Source organism: Procambarus clarkii, chromosome 54, assembly GCF_040958095.1.
Source record: "Procambarus clarkii isolate CNS0578487 chromosome 54, FALCON_Pclarkii_2.0, whole genome shotgun sequence".
NCBI classification, from domain to species: domain Eukaryota; kingdom Metazoa; phylum Arthropoda; class Malacostraca; order Decapoda; family Cambaridae; genus Procambarus; species Procambarus clarkii.
In genome coordinates this window covers 12,504,003-12,520,278 of record NC_091203.1, presented here as the reverse complement: position 1 = coordinate 12,520,278, position 16,276 = coordinate 12,504,003, and the positions used below count along the sequence as shown (strand labels likewise).

Genomic DNA, 16,276 nt, shown 5'->3' with positions numbered 1-16,276 from the left:
CTTTCACTCCTGCCTGCATCTCTAGCTTTCGCACTAGTCTCTGGTGTGGTACTGTGTGAAAGGCTTTCTGGCAATCCAAAAATATGCAGTATGCCCACCCCTCTCTTTCTTGCCTGATTTTTGATGCCTGATCGTAGAATTCAATCAATCCTGTGAAGCATGACTTGCCATCCCTGAAACCATGTTGGTGTTGTGTCACAAAGTTGCTTAGCTCTAGATGTTCCACTAGCTTTTTTTGCACAATTTTCTCAGTAACTTGCATGGTATGCAAGTTAGGGGCACTGGCCTGTAGTTTGGTGCCTCCTGTCTATCCTCCTTCTTGTATATCGGGACTACATTTGCCATCTTCCAAATTTTTGGCAGTTCACCTGTTACCAGTGATTTGTTATACACCATGGAGAGTGGCAGGCACAGTGCTTCTGCTCCTTCCTTTAGTATCCATGGCGATATTCAATCTGGGTCTATAGCCTATGTCACATGTAACTCAAGCAAAAGCTTCCTTACATCCCCACTGGTAATCACAAATTCCTCTAGTTGTGCTTGGTGTGTTCTCACCTATTTGTACTCACCTATTTGTGCTTACCGCCTGCAAGCACAAATAGGTGAGTTGAGCTTTGTCTCTTTGGTCCGCCTCTCAACTGTCAATCAACTGGTGTACAGCTTCCCGAGTCTACTGGGCTCTATCATATCTACATTTGAAACTGTGTATGGAGTCAGCCTCCACCACATCACTTCCTAGTGCATTCCATTTACTAACTACTCTGACGCTGAAAAAATCTTTCTAATGTCTCTGTGGCTCATTTGAGTACTCAGTTTCCACCTGTGTCCCCTTGTTCGTGTCCCACCCGTGCTGAAGAGTTTGTCTTTGTCCACTTGTCAATTCCCCTGAGAATTTTGTAGGTGGTTATCATGCCTCCCCTTACTCTTCTGTTTTTCAGGGATGTGAGGTTCAGCTCCTTTAGCCTTTCCTCGTAGCTCATTCCATTCCATTCCTCGTAGCTCATTCCACAATCGTGTGTGTGTGTGTGGGGGGGGGGGGGGGGATTGGCGGTGTGATCTTTTGACTCTAAGGTGACAGAAGCTAGTACCTACATGAGCCGTATGTGTCAAGATTCTTTACATTCTTTAGCTTGTATCCAAGACTACTTGTTATACTAAAAACACTGTACACACAAAAACACAAACACTGGAGTGTGTGTATGGGGAGGTTAGGGGGAGAGATATTGGAAGGAAGGGGGAGAGGCACAGAAGAGATCTATTTGTGTATGCTTAAGGGAGGAGAAGGAGGGTGAGAGATTGGAGGTATGGTCAGTTGTCCAACAGTTGTCAACTAATTGTCAAAGGCCCCTTTCCCATGCCGTTTCCCATGCAGGGGGGAGGGGGAAGTGTTTCGAGAAAGATGGTGTGGGAAAGGGGGGATGGGGGGGTTATCCTGTGACTGGCGTGATGTTTTACATAAGTACAAAAAACGTTTCGTATTTTGATTTACTCCATCCCTTTACTGTGTGTATTCACCTAGTTGTGTTTGCGTGGGTTGAGCTTTGCTCTTTCGGCCCGCCTTTCAACTGTATACTAACTACTTTTTTTATTGGGGGGAGGGGATTGGCGTCTACAGGACATGATTGAAGTATACAGTTAGAGGAACTTTGTCTCTAAGCAATCAGCACTGTAACACCCCTGCAAGGAGAAACAAAACCTTAGCTGCCTCAGTCATCAAGCAATAAATGATTTTCCCAGGGAGGACAACCAGGTGCGCCTTCCCACTCGCGCGAGAAACACCGACAGCAGAAAGAGCAACAGTGGCATATCTGAGACATAAAAAATCAGAGCATCAAATCATCAAGAAAATAGAATAAGGAAACATTATAGGTGCAATAAGAGTCACCACCAGTGAGGACTCAATTGTTGATAGAGATGTCGCAACAGCCTACAGGAAGGTTTTCCCCCCTAAGGGAAAAACACTCACCCAGGGCTCCACGTGAGGACGACATACTACAAGTGACGGCTACTGGAGCAGAAACTCTCTGGGTGGTCGAATCTGTGGTCCATAAAGCAGCCTTTTCCTTCCCTGTAGGATCAGCAGGTTGGTTCACAGGACTAAAACCCAACCACATCAAACAAATGCTCAACCCTAAACTGGGGGACATTGCACAGGGCCTCCTGGTGGAACTATCCAGACTCACCAACACATGTCTAGCTGGCAACATACCAGAGACCATAAGACATATCTTTTTTGGAGCATCTCTCTGTGCTCTAAAGAAAAAGGATACAGGAATCAGACCAATAGTTGTGGGCAATTCCCTCCGGCGTCTCGTCCCAAAGGCTGCTGCGAGAACAGTTAGCGAGGCAGCGGTCAACATGCTAAAGCCAAAACAGCTCGGGTTCGGCATTCCACAAGGATGCGAGGCGGCAGCTCAGGCAGCTCGAGCTTTCGTTTCTAACATCACAGACGAAAAGGCCCTTATCAAGCTAGATTTCAAAAATGCCTTCAATTTGGAGCGGAGGGATGCTGTACTCCATGAGGTTCATCACCATTTCCCTTTCTTCTACCCTTTTATACATTCATGCCACAGTATGGATCTAAAGCTACTTTTTGGCGAATATGAAATTGACTCGCGAGAAGACGTATAACATGGTGACCCCCTTGCTTCTCTCCTTTTCTGCTTAGTCATCAAATAAGTCACAGAAGACCTGTACAGTGAGCTTAACATCTGGTTCTTGGATGATGGTACCCTAGCTGGTTCCCAAGACTCCCTCCTGGAGGACATCAGAAAAATCCAGGAGCAAGGTGCGGTTTTAAGCCTCACCCTGAACCCATATAAGTGTGAAATAATATGTTCCAACCAGGGCATCATAGAGAGAATAGAGGGTATTATGCCAAATATCCATATAACTAAACCTGAAGACAGCACACTCCTAAGAGCTCCCCTGGGGCTGAAAGCCATCGATGAGGTCCTTGATAAGAAAATCGCCGACCATGAGAGAATGGATGGGAGGAATAAGAATATTGATGATCATGATGCACTTTACCTCATCACCAGATGTCTGTTCCTCCCCAGGTTAACCTACTTTCTGAGGTTTTCACCATCTTACAGTAGCCAAAAACTAGGTGAGTATGACCTAAATATATATATATATATATATATATATATATATATATATATATATATATATATATATATATATATATATATATATATATATATATAGTACTTAATAGCCAGAACGCACTTCTCAGCCTACTATTCAAGGCCCGATTTGCCTAATAAGCCAAGTTTTCATGAATTAATGTTTTTTCGTCTACCTAACCTACCTAACCTAACCTAACCTAGCTTTTTTTGGCTACCTAACCTAACCTTACCTATAAATATAGGTTAGGTTAGGTTAGGTAGGGTTGGTTAGGTTCGGTCATATATCTACGTTAATTTTAACTCCAATAAAAAAAAATTGACCTCATACATAATGAAATGGGTAGCTTTATCATTTCATAAGAAAAAAATTAGAAAAATATATTAATTCAGGAAAACTTGGCTTATAAGGCAAATCGGGCCTTGAATAGTAGGCCAAAAAGTGAGTTCTGGCTACTAGGTACGACATATATATATATATATATATATATATATATATATATATATATATATATATATATGTATATATATGTCGTACCTAGTAGCCAGAACGCACTTCTCAGCCTACTATGCAAGGCCCGATTTGCCTAATAAGCCAAGTTTTCCTGAATTAATATATTTTTTCTAATTTTTCTCTTGTGAAATGATAAAGCTACACATTTCCTTATGTATGAGATCAATTTTTTTTTTATTGGAGTTAAAATTAACGTAGATATATGACCGAACCTAACCAACCCTACCTAACCTAACCTAACCTATCTTTATAGGTTAGGTTAGGTTAGGTAGCCGAAAACGTTAGGTTTGGTTAGGTTAGGTAGGTTAGGTAGTCGAAAAACAATTAATTCATGAAAACTTGGCTTATTAGGCAAATCGGGCCTTGCATAGTAGGCATAAAAGTGAGTTCTGGCTACCTAACCAACCCTACCTAACCTAACCTAACCTATCTTTATAGGTTAGGTTAGGTTAGGTCGCAGAAAAAGTTAGGTTAGGTTAGGTTATGTAGGTTAGGTAGTCGAAAAATCATTAATTCATGAAAACTTGGCTTATTAGGCATATCGGGCCTTGCATAGTAGGCTGATAAATGCGTTCTGGCTACTAGGTACGACATATATATATATGTCGTACCTAGTAGCCAGAACGCACTTCTCTGCCTAGTATGCAAGGCCCGATTTGCCTAATAAGCCAAGTTTTCACGAAATAATTGTTTTTCGACTACCTAACCTACCTAACCTAACCTAACCTAACTTTTTCGGCTACCTAACCTAACCTAACCTATAAAGATAGGTTAGGTTAGGTTAGGTAGGGTTGGTTAGGTTCGGTCATATATCTACGTTAATTTTAACTCCAATAAAAAAAAATTCACCTCATACATAATGAAATGGGTAGCTTTATCATTTCATAAGAAAAAAATTAGAGAAAATATATTAATTCAGGAAAACTTGGCTTATTAGGCAAATCGGGCCTTGCATAGTAGGCTGAGAAGTGCGTTCTGGCTATTAGGTACGACATATATTTATATATATATATATATATATATATATATATATATATATATATATATATATATATATATGTCGTACCTAGTAGCCAGAACGCACTTCTCAGCCTACTATGCAAGGCCCGATTTGCCTAATAAGCCAAGTTTTCATGAATCAATATATTTTCTCTAATTTTTTTCTTATGAAATGATAAAGCTACCCATTTCATTATGTATGAGGTCAATTTTTTTTTAATGGAGTTAAAATTAACGTAGATATATGACCGAACCTAACCAACCCTACCTAACCTAACCTAACATATCTTTATAGGTTAGGTTCGGTTAGGTAGCAGAAAAAGTTAGGTTAGGTTAGGTTAGGTAGTCGTAAAACAATTAAATCATGAAAACTTGGCTTAGTAGGCAAATCGGGCCTTGCATAGTAGGCTGAGAAGTGCGTTCTGGCTACTAGGTACGACATATATATATATATATATATATATATATATATATATATATATATATATATATATATATATATATATATATATATATATATATATATATATGTCGTACCTAGTAGCCAGAACGCACTTCTCAGCCTACTATGCAAGGCCCAATTTGCCTAATAAGCCAAGTTTTCCTGAATTAATATATTTTCACAATTTTTTTTCTTATGAAATGATAAAGCTACCCATTTCATTATGTATGAGGTCAATTTTTTTTTATTTGAGTTAAAATTAATATAGATATATGACCGAAACTAACCAACCCTACCTAACCTAACCTAACCTATCTTTATAGGTTAGGTTGGGTTAGGTAGCCGAAAAAGGTAGGTTAGGTTAGGTTAGGTAGGTTAGGTAGTCGAAAAAACATTATTTCATGAAAACTTGGCTTATTAGGCAAATCGGGCCTTTCTAAGTAAGCTGAAAAGTGCGTTCTGGCTACTAGGTACGACATATATATATATATGTCGTACCTAGTAGCCAGAACGCACTTCTCAGCCTACTATGCAAGGCCCGATTTGCCTAATAAGCCAAGTTTTCCTGAATTAATATATTTTCTCTAATTTTTTTCTTATGAAATTATAAAGCTACCCATTTCATTATGTATGAGGTAAATTTTTTTTATTGAGAGTTAAAATTAACGTAGATATATGACCGAACCTAACCAACCCTACCTAACCTAACCTAACCTATCTTTATAGGTTAGGTTAGGTTAGGTTAGGTAGCCGAAAAAGTTAGGTTAGGTTAGGTTAGGTAGGTTAGGTAGTCGAAAAACAATTAATTCATGAAAACTTGGCTTATTAGGCAAATCGGGCCTTGCATAGTAGGCTGAGAAGTGCGTTCTGGCTACTAGGTACGACATATATATATATATATATATATATATATATATATGCAACAATGATCACAAAAACACTGATCAAAGTATGCAGAATAACCACATATGAAAAATAGAAAATGCTTAACGCGTTTTCGGCTAATTCGCCTTCATCAGAGCAAAGTAGAATGAAGATAAGATTGCTGATCAGACCTTTATATCCTCCTGGGCAGATCACCTGACCACCAAAAATAAGTGGAGGAAAGGAATTATAAGAAAGAAGGTAACTGCAGAAGGCCTATTGGCCCATACAAGGCAGCTCCTTTTAATATCTCCAAGTGCCATACGTGTTAAATGATTGCTATATTGTTTTGACGTGCTATATTGAGGCTTAAATAGGGATCCAACTTGTACATACCGGGGCTCACATTAAGGCTGTTGTTACAATGTTTGATCAGAGCAGACTCGATCACGTTTCGTTCAACAAAATCCTTACTTTTAACAATACATTTTGCCCCTGTGAAGTCGATAGAATGATTACATAAACTGGAATGTAAATACAATGCACTGGATTGCTGGGCTGTACGAATAGCATATGAATGCTGTTTTAAACGCGAGGAAAGAGATTTACCTGTCTGGCCGATGTAAACACATGCACACTCATTACAAGGGATGGAATACACACAACCTGCTACAGACGAGGGCGAGTTCTTAATTAACATGGACTTAACTGTATTATCATTTTTGAACACTAGATTAATATTAAGGTTCTTCAGGGCTGGGGCAAGATTTACTAGACCCTCAGAATATGGTAATACCAACGAATTTTTCAGTTCTGGTTTCGACTTAGTAGCCTGTTTGTAGAAAGTCCTTTTTGCTTGACCAAACGCAATGCGTTTGGTCAAGCAAAAAGAGATGTTGTTGTCTTGCCTATATACTGGGTTTTTTGGAGCTTACAGTCCCCAAGAGGGCATTTGAAGGCATAGACGACGTTGGTCTCTTTTAAAGCGTTCTGCTTTGTGTCTAGAGAGTTTCTCATGACTAGGCTGGCCGTTTTTCTGGTTTTATAGTAAATCGTCAGTTGTATCCTCTGATTTTTGTCTGTAGGGATAACGTTTCTATTAACAATATCTTTCAGGACCCTTTCCTCCGTTTTATGAGCTGTGGAAAAGAAGTTCCTGTAAAATAGTCTAATGGGGGGTATAGGTGTTGTGTTAGTTGTCTCTTCAGAGGTTGCATGGCGTTTCACTTTCCTTCTTATGATGTCTTCGACGAAACCATTGGAGAAGCCGTTGTTGACTAGGACCTTCCTTACCCTACAGAGTTCTTCGTCGACTTGCTTCCATTCTCAGCAGTGGCTGAGAGCACGGTCGACATATGCGTTAACAACACTCCTCTTGTACCTGTCTGGGCAGTCGCTGTTGGCATTTAGGCACATTCCTATGTTCGTTTCCTTAGTGTAGACTGCAGTGTGGAAACCTCCGCTCTTTTCCATGACTGTTACATCTAGAAAGGGCAACTTCCCATCCTTTTCCATCTCGTAAGTGAAACGCAGCACGGAACTCTGCTCAAATGCCTCCTTCAGCTCCTGCAGATGTCTGACATCAGGTACCTGTGTAAAAATGTCGTCAACATACCTGCAGTATATGGCCGGATTCAAGTTCATGTCGACTAAGACTTTTTGCTCGATGGTACCCATGTAGAAGTTTGCAAACAGGACACCATGGCGACCCCATCTACTTGCTTCTACCATGCTTCTACGACATGTGCCCATCCGGGCTCAAGAAGGGTGCCTCTTTAGTACAAGCAACGCACATGCGTTGCTGAGCCACAGCAACGCGTGGCCGGGTACAGCTAGTGTATTAATAAAATGAATCATTCGTTGTATCTTCATTATTAATAAGACCACTTCGGCCATCGTGGTATTACCTGACAGCTGCTGACATACACTGTCCGCAGATACCCAACAAGGCATACTTTTAGTTCATAATAATGAACTTAGCCTTGGTGCACTCATGTAAGAAGACACGAACTGGCGGTGTGCACTCACCACTACACATTTTGAGCTAGCTGGTGTTGTGACCTCTCACAGTATGTAAGTACTAGATGTACATACTGAAATAAACATTATAAATATAATTTGTGATAATATTAAAACTATATAATAACAACGCATATCAATCTGTTTGAAAATCTTATCGTAATCCATGACAAAAGGGAAATTGGCTTTCATTTATTAAATGTTGCTTGTTTACTATTGTAAATGGACTACGGTTTTTGCTATATGCTTGTAGGATTATTTTTTATCATATGCTCCAATTCGTCACGAAAAAGAATTAATATATCAAATAGACATTCATCTAAAATATTAACAGTAAAGAAAAGTTTTCCTCAACAATATCATTCAAATGTTTCATTGTCAATAATACAAAATCAAAATGTGTTAATACTTCAAACATCTCGACACCTCAAAAAGCAGTGTTAAAATGTTTTACCTCACCCTTCCCCTACCCATGAGTACATAATGGATGCAATCAACATATTTTTGGTCACTTAAAGTTAGGGCCTAGTGTATACCTAGGGAATTGATGTACACTGGGTCATTACAACTGTCGACGAATCTGGAAGTTCCAAGCCCATCTAGCTCGGTTACGTCTTGGTTTCACATGTGTTATGGACACCTTAATGAATAGATCTGTATATCAGATCTATTCTGGTGTATATCTAGTCTATTTATTTCTGGTGTATATATGGATGTTTGCGTGTGTCAGTTATGTTGTTTGATCACAACTATCAGAGTTGCATTGTGCCACTTGGTTTTCCCCTCGCAAGTGGAATGTCCGGATTTTCAAGAACAGCTGAAATTTTGCTATTCCACTGATTTTATACGTCTTATATTCCTTAAGAGAGTCCTCTGTAAACTGAACTCCTCTGACACAGGTTAATTTATGTCTTTCTACTCTCGTGCTGGCCTGCTGAGTGGTACCGAGGAGCTTCTGAGCACTGTAAGGTAGAGCAGTGCTACAACAATGCTGGCTTTGTGCTTGTATTTTATTGTTAAATTCAGTGTCTCTTAATAGGAATAGCACCTCTAGTAAAGTCAAATATTTCTCTTAAAAAGCTGTTAAACATATTTATTGAAATGATGCTAATATTTATGGAAAAGATACTTCGTGAAAGATTCATGTTAACATATCGTGTTGTTGTTATTGAATAATTTTCTCTGTCGCCGAAAGTCATCAGACCTGGTATTAAATAAATATGAACTCGGCGAAAAATACCAGCAGAATTATTAAGTGTTTTTGTAGGAGAAGTAGTAATGATGTTATTACTATTGAATTGATCACACTGTTAATTGTCTGATAAGTATTATGTTTGTACAGGACACAGGAGACATCGACGGAGACGGTGGATGTCAGGAACATCAAAGTTCAGCACATGAACACTACTGGACGGCCTACCTTTCAGTTTGTGAGTATCTGTCTGAATGTTTGCGAGTGCCCAGATGTTTGCGAGTGAACTGATGTTTACGAGTGAACGGATGTTTATGAGTGCCTGGATGTTTGCGAGTGCCCGGATGTTTGCGTATGCCCAGATGTTTGTGAGTGAATGGATGTTTGCGAGTGCCTAGATGTTTGCGAGTGAACAGATGTTTGCGAGTGAACGGATGTTTGCGAGTGTCCGGATGTTTGTGAGTGTCCGGATGTTTGCGAGTGTCCGGATGTTTGCGAGTGTCCGGATGTTTGCGAGTGCCCAGATGTTTGTGAGTGAACGAATGTTTGCGAGTGTCTAGATGTTTGCGAGTGAACGGATGTTTGCGAGTGTCCTGATGTTTGCGATTGTCCGGATGTTTGCGAGTGTCTGGATGTTTGAGAGTGTCCGGATGTTTGAGAGTGTCCGGATGTTTGAGAGTGTCCGGATGTTTGCGAGTGTCTGGATGTTTGAGAGTGTCCGGATGTTTGCGAGTGTCTGGATGTTTGAGAGTGTCCGGATGTTTGAGAGTGTCCGGATGTTTGAGAGTGCCTGGATGTTTGTGAATATCTGGATGTACATGGACATTTTATAAACAATTAATCTATATTCCATCGTAGGTTTTAAATTATTCTTCAATCTCCATGTGGGAGATTAAATTAATTTCCCACATGGTTAATCACACACCTGTTTACCTCCCAGGTAAAGCGTTGTCACTCTTGCTCCGATGTGATTAGTTATTCCTTCCTCTCATCTCAAATTATTTGTTGGTTGTGTTCTGATTTATTAATTATGTAACTCCTTCCCTCTAAAAGTTTTATCTGATTTTCTCCCGGGTAATTATTCATTTCTATGTTTTCCTCTAGTCCCTATTTCTGTTTTCTCTTAGATAATTAACATTGCGAAAGATTTCATTCCTGGGTCATTAATAATACGCCTGATCTCACTACAAGGTCAATAATATTGAACCTGATCTCACTCTTAGGTCAATAATATTGCACCTGCTCTCACTCTTAGGTCATTATTAATGCGCCTGATCTCACTCCTAGGTCATTAATAATGCGCCTGATCTCAATCCTAAGTCATTAATAATGCGCCTGATCTCACTCCTAGGTCATTAATAATGCGCCTGATCTCACCCTAGGTCATTAATAGTTTGATTCTCTTCCAAGATTACTAATTATTTCCCTGCTCTCTCAGGTAAGGTCGGTGCACGCGTTCCCAGGCTTCATGGCAGGCAAGAACCCGTTTCAAGACTTGGGGCTGATTCGCCTGGAGCACCCCGTGACCTTCTCCTACCATGTGCAGCCCGCCTGCCTCATCGCCCAGAGGCTTCCTACCAATAAGATCGCTGCTGTCAGTATTTTGAGACGAGTGCTTTCAGACACTCGAATGCATTCACAGAGCAGTCAAAATTTAAGCATGTCACATTAGAAATATATATATATATATATATATATATATATATATATATATATATATATATATATATATATATATATATATATATATGTCGTACCTAGTAGCCAGAACTCACTTCTCAGCCTACTATTCAAGGCTCGATTTGCCTAATAAGCCAAGTTTTCCTGAATTAATATATTTACTATAATTTTTTTCTTATGAAATGATAAAGCAACCCTTTTCTCTATGTATGAGGTCAATTTTTTTTTATTGGAGTTAAAATTAACGTAGATATATGACCGAACCTAACCAACCCTACCTAACCTAACCTAACCTATATTTATAGGTAAGGTTAGGTTAGGTAGCCAAAAAAAGCTAGGTTAGGTTAGGTTAGGTAGGTTAGGTAGACGAAAAATCATTAATTCATGAAAACTTGGCTTATTAGGCAAATCGGGCCTTGAATAGTAGGCTGAGAAGTGCGTTCTGGCTATTAGGTACGACATATATATATATATATATATATATATATATATATATATATATATATATATATATATATATATATATATATATATATATATACATATATATATATATATACATATATATATATATATATATATATATATATATATATATATATATATATATATATATATATATATATATATATATATATATATATGTCGTACCTAGTAGCCAGAACTCACTTCTCAGCCTACTATGCAAGGCCCGATTTGCCTAATAAGCCAAGTTTTCATGAATTAATGTTTTTTCGACTACCTAACCTACCTAACCTAACCTAACCTAACTTTTTCTGCTACCTAACCTAACCTAACCTCTAAAGATAGGTTAGGTTAGGTTAGGTAGGGTTGGTTAGGTTCGGTCATATATCTACGTTAATTTCAACTCCAATAAAAAAAATTGACCTCATACATAATGAAATGGGTAGCTTTATCATTTCATAAGAAAAAAAATAGAGAAAATATATTAATTCAGTAAAACTTGGCTTATTAGGCAATTCGTGCCTTGCATAGTAGGCTGAGAAGTGCGTTCTGGCTACTAGGTACGACATATATATATATATATATATATATATATATATATATATATATATATATATATATATATATATATATATATATATATATATATATATATATATATATTACAACAGTTTTGGATGAGGTGAAAACAAACTTTCAACACAAGACAGAACACGAAACAATGGGTATAATATTTTGTAAGTTAAAGGGAAGAATGAAAGTAACTGCAGAGGGCCTATTGACCCATATTTCTTGATGCTTCTATATTGGTGCGGAGTTTTGAAGTGGGTAGAATATAGTTGTGCATTAATTGGCTGTTGATTGCTGGTGTCGACTTCTTAATGTGTAGTGCCTCGCAGATATCAAGCCGCCTGCTATCGCTGTATCTATCGATGATACAACACCTGTACCCCCTATTAGACTATTTTACAGGAACTTCTTTTCCACAGCTCATAAAACGGAGGAAAGAGTCCTGAAAGATATTGTTAATAAAAACGTTATCCCTACAGACAAAAATCAGAAGATACAATTGACGATCTACTATAAAACCAAGAAAACGGCCAACCTACTCATGAGAAACTCTCCAGACACAAAGCAGAACGCTTTAAAAGAGACCAATGTCGTCTATGCCTTCAAATGCCCACTTGGGGACTGTAAGCCTCAAAGAATTCAGTATATAGGCAAGACAACAACATCTCTTTCCAGGCGATTAACGATGCATAAGCAACAGGGCTTTATTAAGGAACATATAATCTCTTCCCACAACCAGACCATCACCAGAGAAGTCTTAACAAAAAACACGGAAATCATCGATAGATACAGCGATAGCAGGCGGCTTGATATCTGCAAGGCACTACACATTAAGAAGTCGACACCAGCAATCAACAGCCAATTAATGCACAACTATATTCTACCCACTTCAGACTCCGCACCAATATAGAAGCATCAAGAAATCTGGGCCAATAGGCCCTCTGCAGTTACTTCCATTCTTCCCTTTAACTTACAAAATATTATACCCATTGTTTCGTGTTCTGTCTTGTGTTGAAAGTTTGTTTTCACCTCATCCAAAACTGTTGTAACATATCACCTCACCCAAATGCAGGTATAAAATCGAACCTGTTTGAACTCTGTTCAGTTACAGTTGTGTGTGTGTAAACTAAAGTCTTTGAAAATGTAATATATATATATATATATATATATATATATATATATATATATATATATATATATATATATATATATACATATATACATACATATACATACACAATACATTCAATATATACAATACTTATGCAATCACCATAGCAATATATACAACCATCACAGGCTGAAAGCATTACTTAATAAAGGGAACTTGTCACACTCTTATTTTTGTGGCATGAAAACCAAATAGATTTACAGATTCAATTATGTACACTTTAAAGCTCACAATAGTTTTCCTTGGCACTGCTTTGACAGACGTTCATGAGGATGCAGAATCATTTCCAATGGAAGTTGGTGCTGCAGAGCTACGACAGCCGCTGTGACGGTCCGCGTGGCGCCTGTCTAAGTGTCATCAAGAACTACACTACCCAGTTCTGCGCATCAGATTTCGGTTAGTGTATGCATTTAACTATGCACTAAATTATGTAAAGGAATACCCCTTTTTGTTGAAAAGATAAGCCCATTGCGTTTGCTCAACTAACACGGATTAAAAAATCATACACTAATGTGAATTAATATATAATTTAAGGAAACAGCCACTACATTATGAAAAAACTGTTTTATGGAAGCAAACTATTTCGTAAGAAGAATAACAAACACAACTCGACTACAAACAAGCGAGGCTTAGCGTAACAGCAGAGCTTTATCGAGAAAGATTCGTCTTCGTAGAGATATATAATTATGCAAAGACACTTACTGTTTTAGGCCAAAATTACTGCTGTAAAGAGTTTCCCTTTAACAATAGGAAGCAATTTCACAATGACAAACACTACTTTAAGAAAGTAAACAATTAGGAAGACAAATATTGAGATCGGGATGCGCTGTTTTGGAGTAAACAGCATTAGGGATTTTAAATAGGATGGGATAAAAAGTATTGCTTTTAAAAAAGAAACTGTTTTGGGGAAGACGTATTAGTTTATAAATACACAATTATTGATCCACGAAACACATTCCTTTTTGTGTGAAGGACACTGCGTTAGGGGCATCGCTTCACAAACGTTTAGTACAAAATAAGAAAAGTCATTGCTTCATTGTGACACATTGCTCTAGGAAAGCAGTGAATACAAAGACAAGCAGAAATAATTATTTAAACTAGATTCTTGATTTCACTTTAGCTTTTTAAAAGTTTTTAAAATCTGTCCTATTAGGAGAACTACCATCTTTGCTATTCCTTCATATAGCAAAAGTCCTCGACTCAAGTCCATTATATCCAGCGGTCGACCCCACCAACGCATTCATAAATTTTTACATGCTGTTCATTCAAAACGGGAATTTTCTCAAATGTAAATTAAGATTATAATATATTAGCATATTGTGCATATATTGGCAAATGTTAGGTTAGGTTAGGTGTTTAGGTTCTGTGGGTGATTATTTGTATTTATAGTACGTGGGTGAAGCATTTACAGCGTTGTGGTTCAAAGAAAATTCGTTAGTGAAGCACTTGTTCCGGATATGTTCGAACGAAATCAGTTGTTAGTCGTGTGTAAACCGTTTTTCATTCATAAACAAGGAGGTTGTCGGGTGCACGGAATCACTTTTGGGTCTCTGTTTGGAGGACGGGCTGCAACCCGTCCTCGACTCAAGTCCATTCCATCCTGCGGTAGACCCTAAAGACGTATTCATTAATTTTAACATCTTGAGGTTATCTTGAGATGATTTCTAGGCTTATTGTCCCCGCGGCCCGGTCCTGGACCAGGCCTCCACCCTCCAGGAAACAGCCCGTAACAGCTGACTGACTCTCAGGTACCTATTTACTGCTAGGTAACAAGGGCATCAGGGTGAAAGAAACTCTGCCCATTCTTTCTCGCCGGCGCCCGGGATCGAAGCCGGGATCACAGGATCACGCTTCCAGTGTTCTGTCCGCTCAGCCGGTGGCTGAGGCTCCAGCGACGAAGACATCCACGGGGGTCAACCAGTCATATCACATGATGCACAACACTCCTTACTTGGGTGTGAAAACCCGCCGCAGTACAATCACCTCGCAAAGACACAGTATAGTGGTCTACCTTGCCTCTCTACGCTCCATGGATCGTCACGATGGCGCTCCATTGGTCTCATCAAGGACACTGTTTATCTTGCAGCATCTGCCTAGTAGAACCGGATGTGCTGCAAGATAAACAGCGTCCTTGATGAGGCCTAACATACAGTTCATCCAAAATACAAATTTTCTCAAATATAAATTAATATTGTTAAATATTAGCATACTGTGCATATTTAGGCACTGGTTAGGTTAGGTTAGGTTAGATTAGGTGTTTAGGTTCTGTTGACAATTATTTGTATTTGTAGTACGCGGGTGAAGCATTTACAGCGTTGTGGTTCGAACAAAAGACGTCAGCAAAAGACTTGTTCCGAAAATGTTCGAATGTCATCAATTGTGAGTCGTGTCTAAACCGTTTTTCATTTATAAACAGGGGGTTTGGCGGATGCATGGAATCACTTTTGGCCTTTGTTTATGAGGACGGGTTGCAGCGTGGATCTCTGAGATCTCGAGCACTTCTTAAACCTTTGCTTTACCAGAGATCAAAATACTGTGAGCTACAGATCGGTCTGCAGATCTTTCTTCCATCAGGAAGAAAGTTTCATTTCATTCAAAACTTGTTTTTCACGTTATTTACTATTTTTGTATACACTTCGCTTACTTGTTTAATTGTGATAGTATTATTAAATTTCAATGTTATTGTTTAAATGGTTTAAACTTTCTGTGGTTTATTCCTATTTAAAATTTATACATGAATACAGAATCCTTTAACACCAGTATTGTTCCTACAGAACCATCACCACAATCAGGGGATCTCTCATCTGGAGGACCTTATCTTGTGAATGTTGGGACAGCTGTCCGGGAGAAGTGGGTGGTGGCCGGCGTGGTGTCCTACAGAACCGACCTTTGCCAGAGCTCACTCACGATCTTCACTTCTGTCGTTGACTTCTGGCCCTGGATTTCCAGATGTGTCCATGAGGGGAAGTGTTCTTAATTAGATATGGAGATGGCGCTGTTGTGTGTTTTAATTTTTTGTCATAATTTTGTTGCTAATTACCACTTGTGGTGGCCCTTAATAATACTTCCTTGGTGAATACTCCCTGAACCTAATACCAAACCTGCCTTATGTGATTAAATGAAATTAATCTCAGAATTATATGTATTGGATGGAAAATGTTTTTTCTCGTGAGTCTTAATATTCCAAAATCATTTCCAGCTAGTTTACAAAACAAGTGATGACTAAAATATC

The 16,276-nt window shown here is 38.6% G+C and overlaps 1 protein-coding gene across 5 annotated transcripts in view; it reads left to right on the top strand.

Moving 5' to 3' along the window:
* The window catches only part of LOC123771293 (serine protease svh-1), a 199,357-nt gene that overhangs the window by 182,282 nt on the left and 799 nt on the right, over positions 1 to 16,276 (top strand). For all 5 annotated transcript variants that reach the window (XM_069305112.1, XM_045763773.2, XM_045763774.2 and 2 more), the window contains 4 exons: positions 9,309 to 9,396; positions 10,597 to 10,752; positions 13,305 to 13,440; positions 15,819 to 16,276. The exon at positions 15,819 to 16,276 is cut by the window's right edge and continues 799 nt beyond it. In XM_069305112.1, the coding sequence (XP_069161213.1) occupies positions 9,309 to 9,396; positions 10,597 to 10,752; positions 13,305 to 13,440; positions 15,819 to 16,021 (583 nt within the window). In that variant the 3' untranslated portion in view covers positions 16,022 to 16,276. The remainder of the gene's footprint in view (positions 1 to 9,308; positions 9,397 to 10,596; positions 10,753 to 13,304; positions 13,441 to 15,818) is intronic.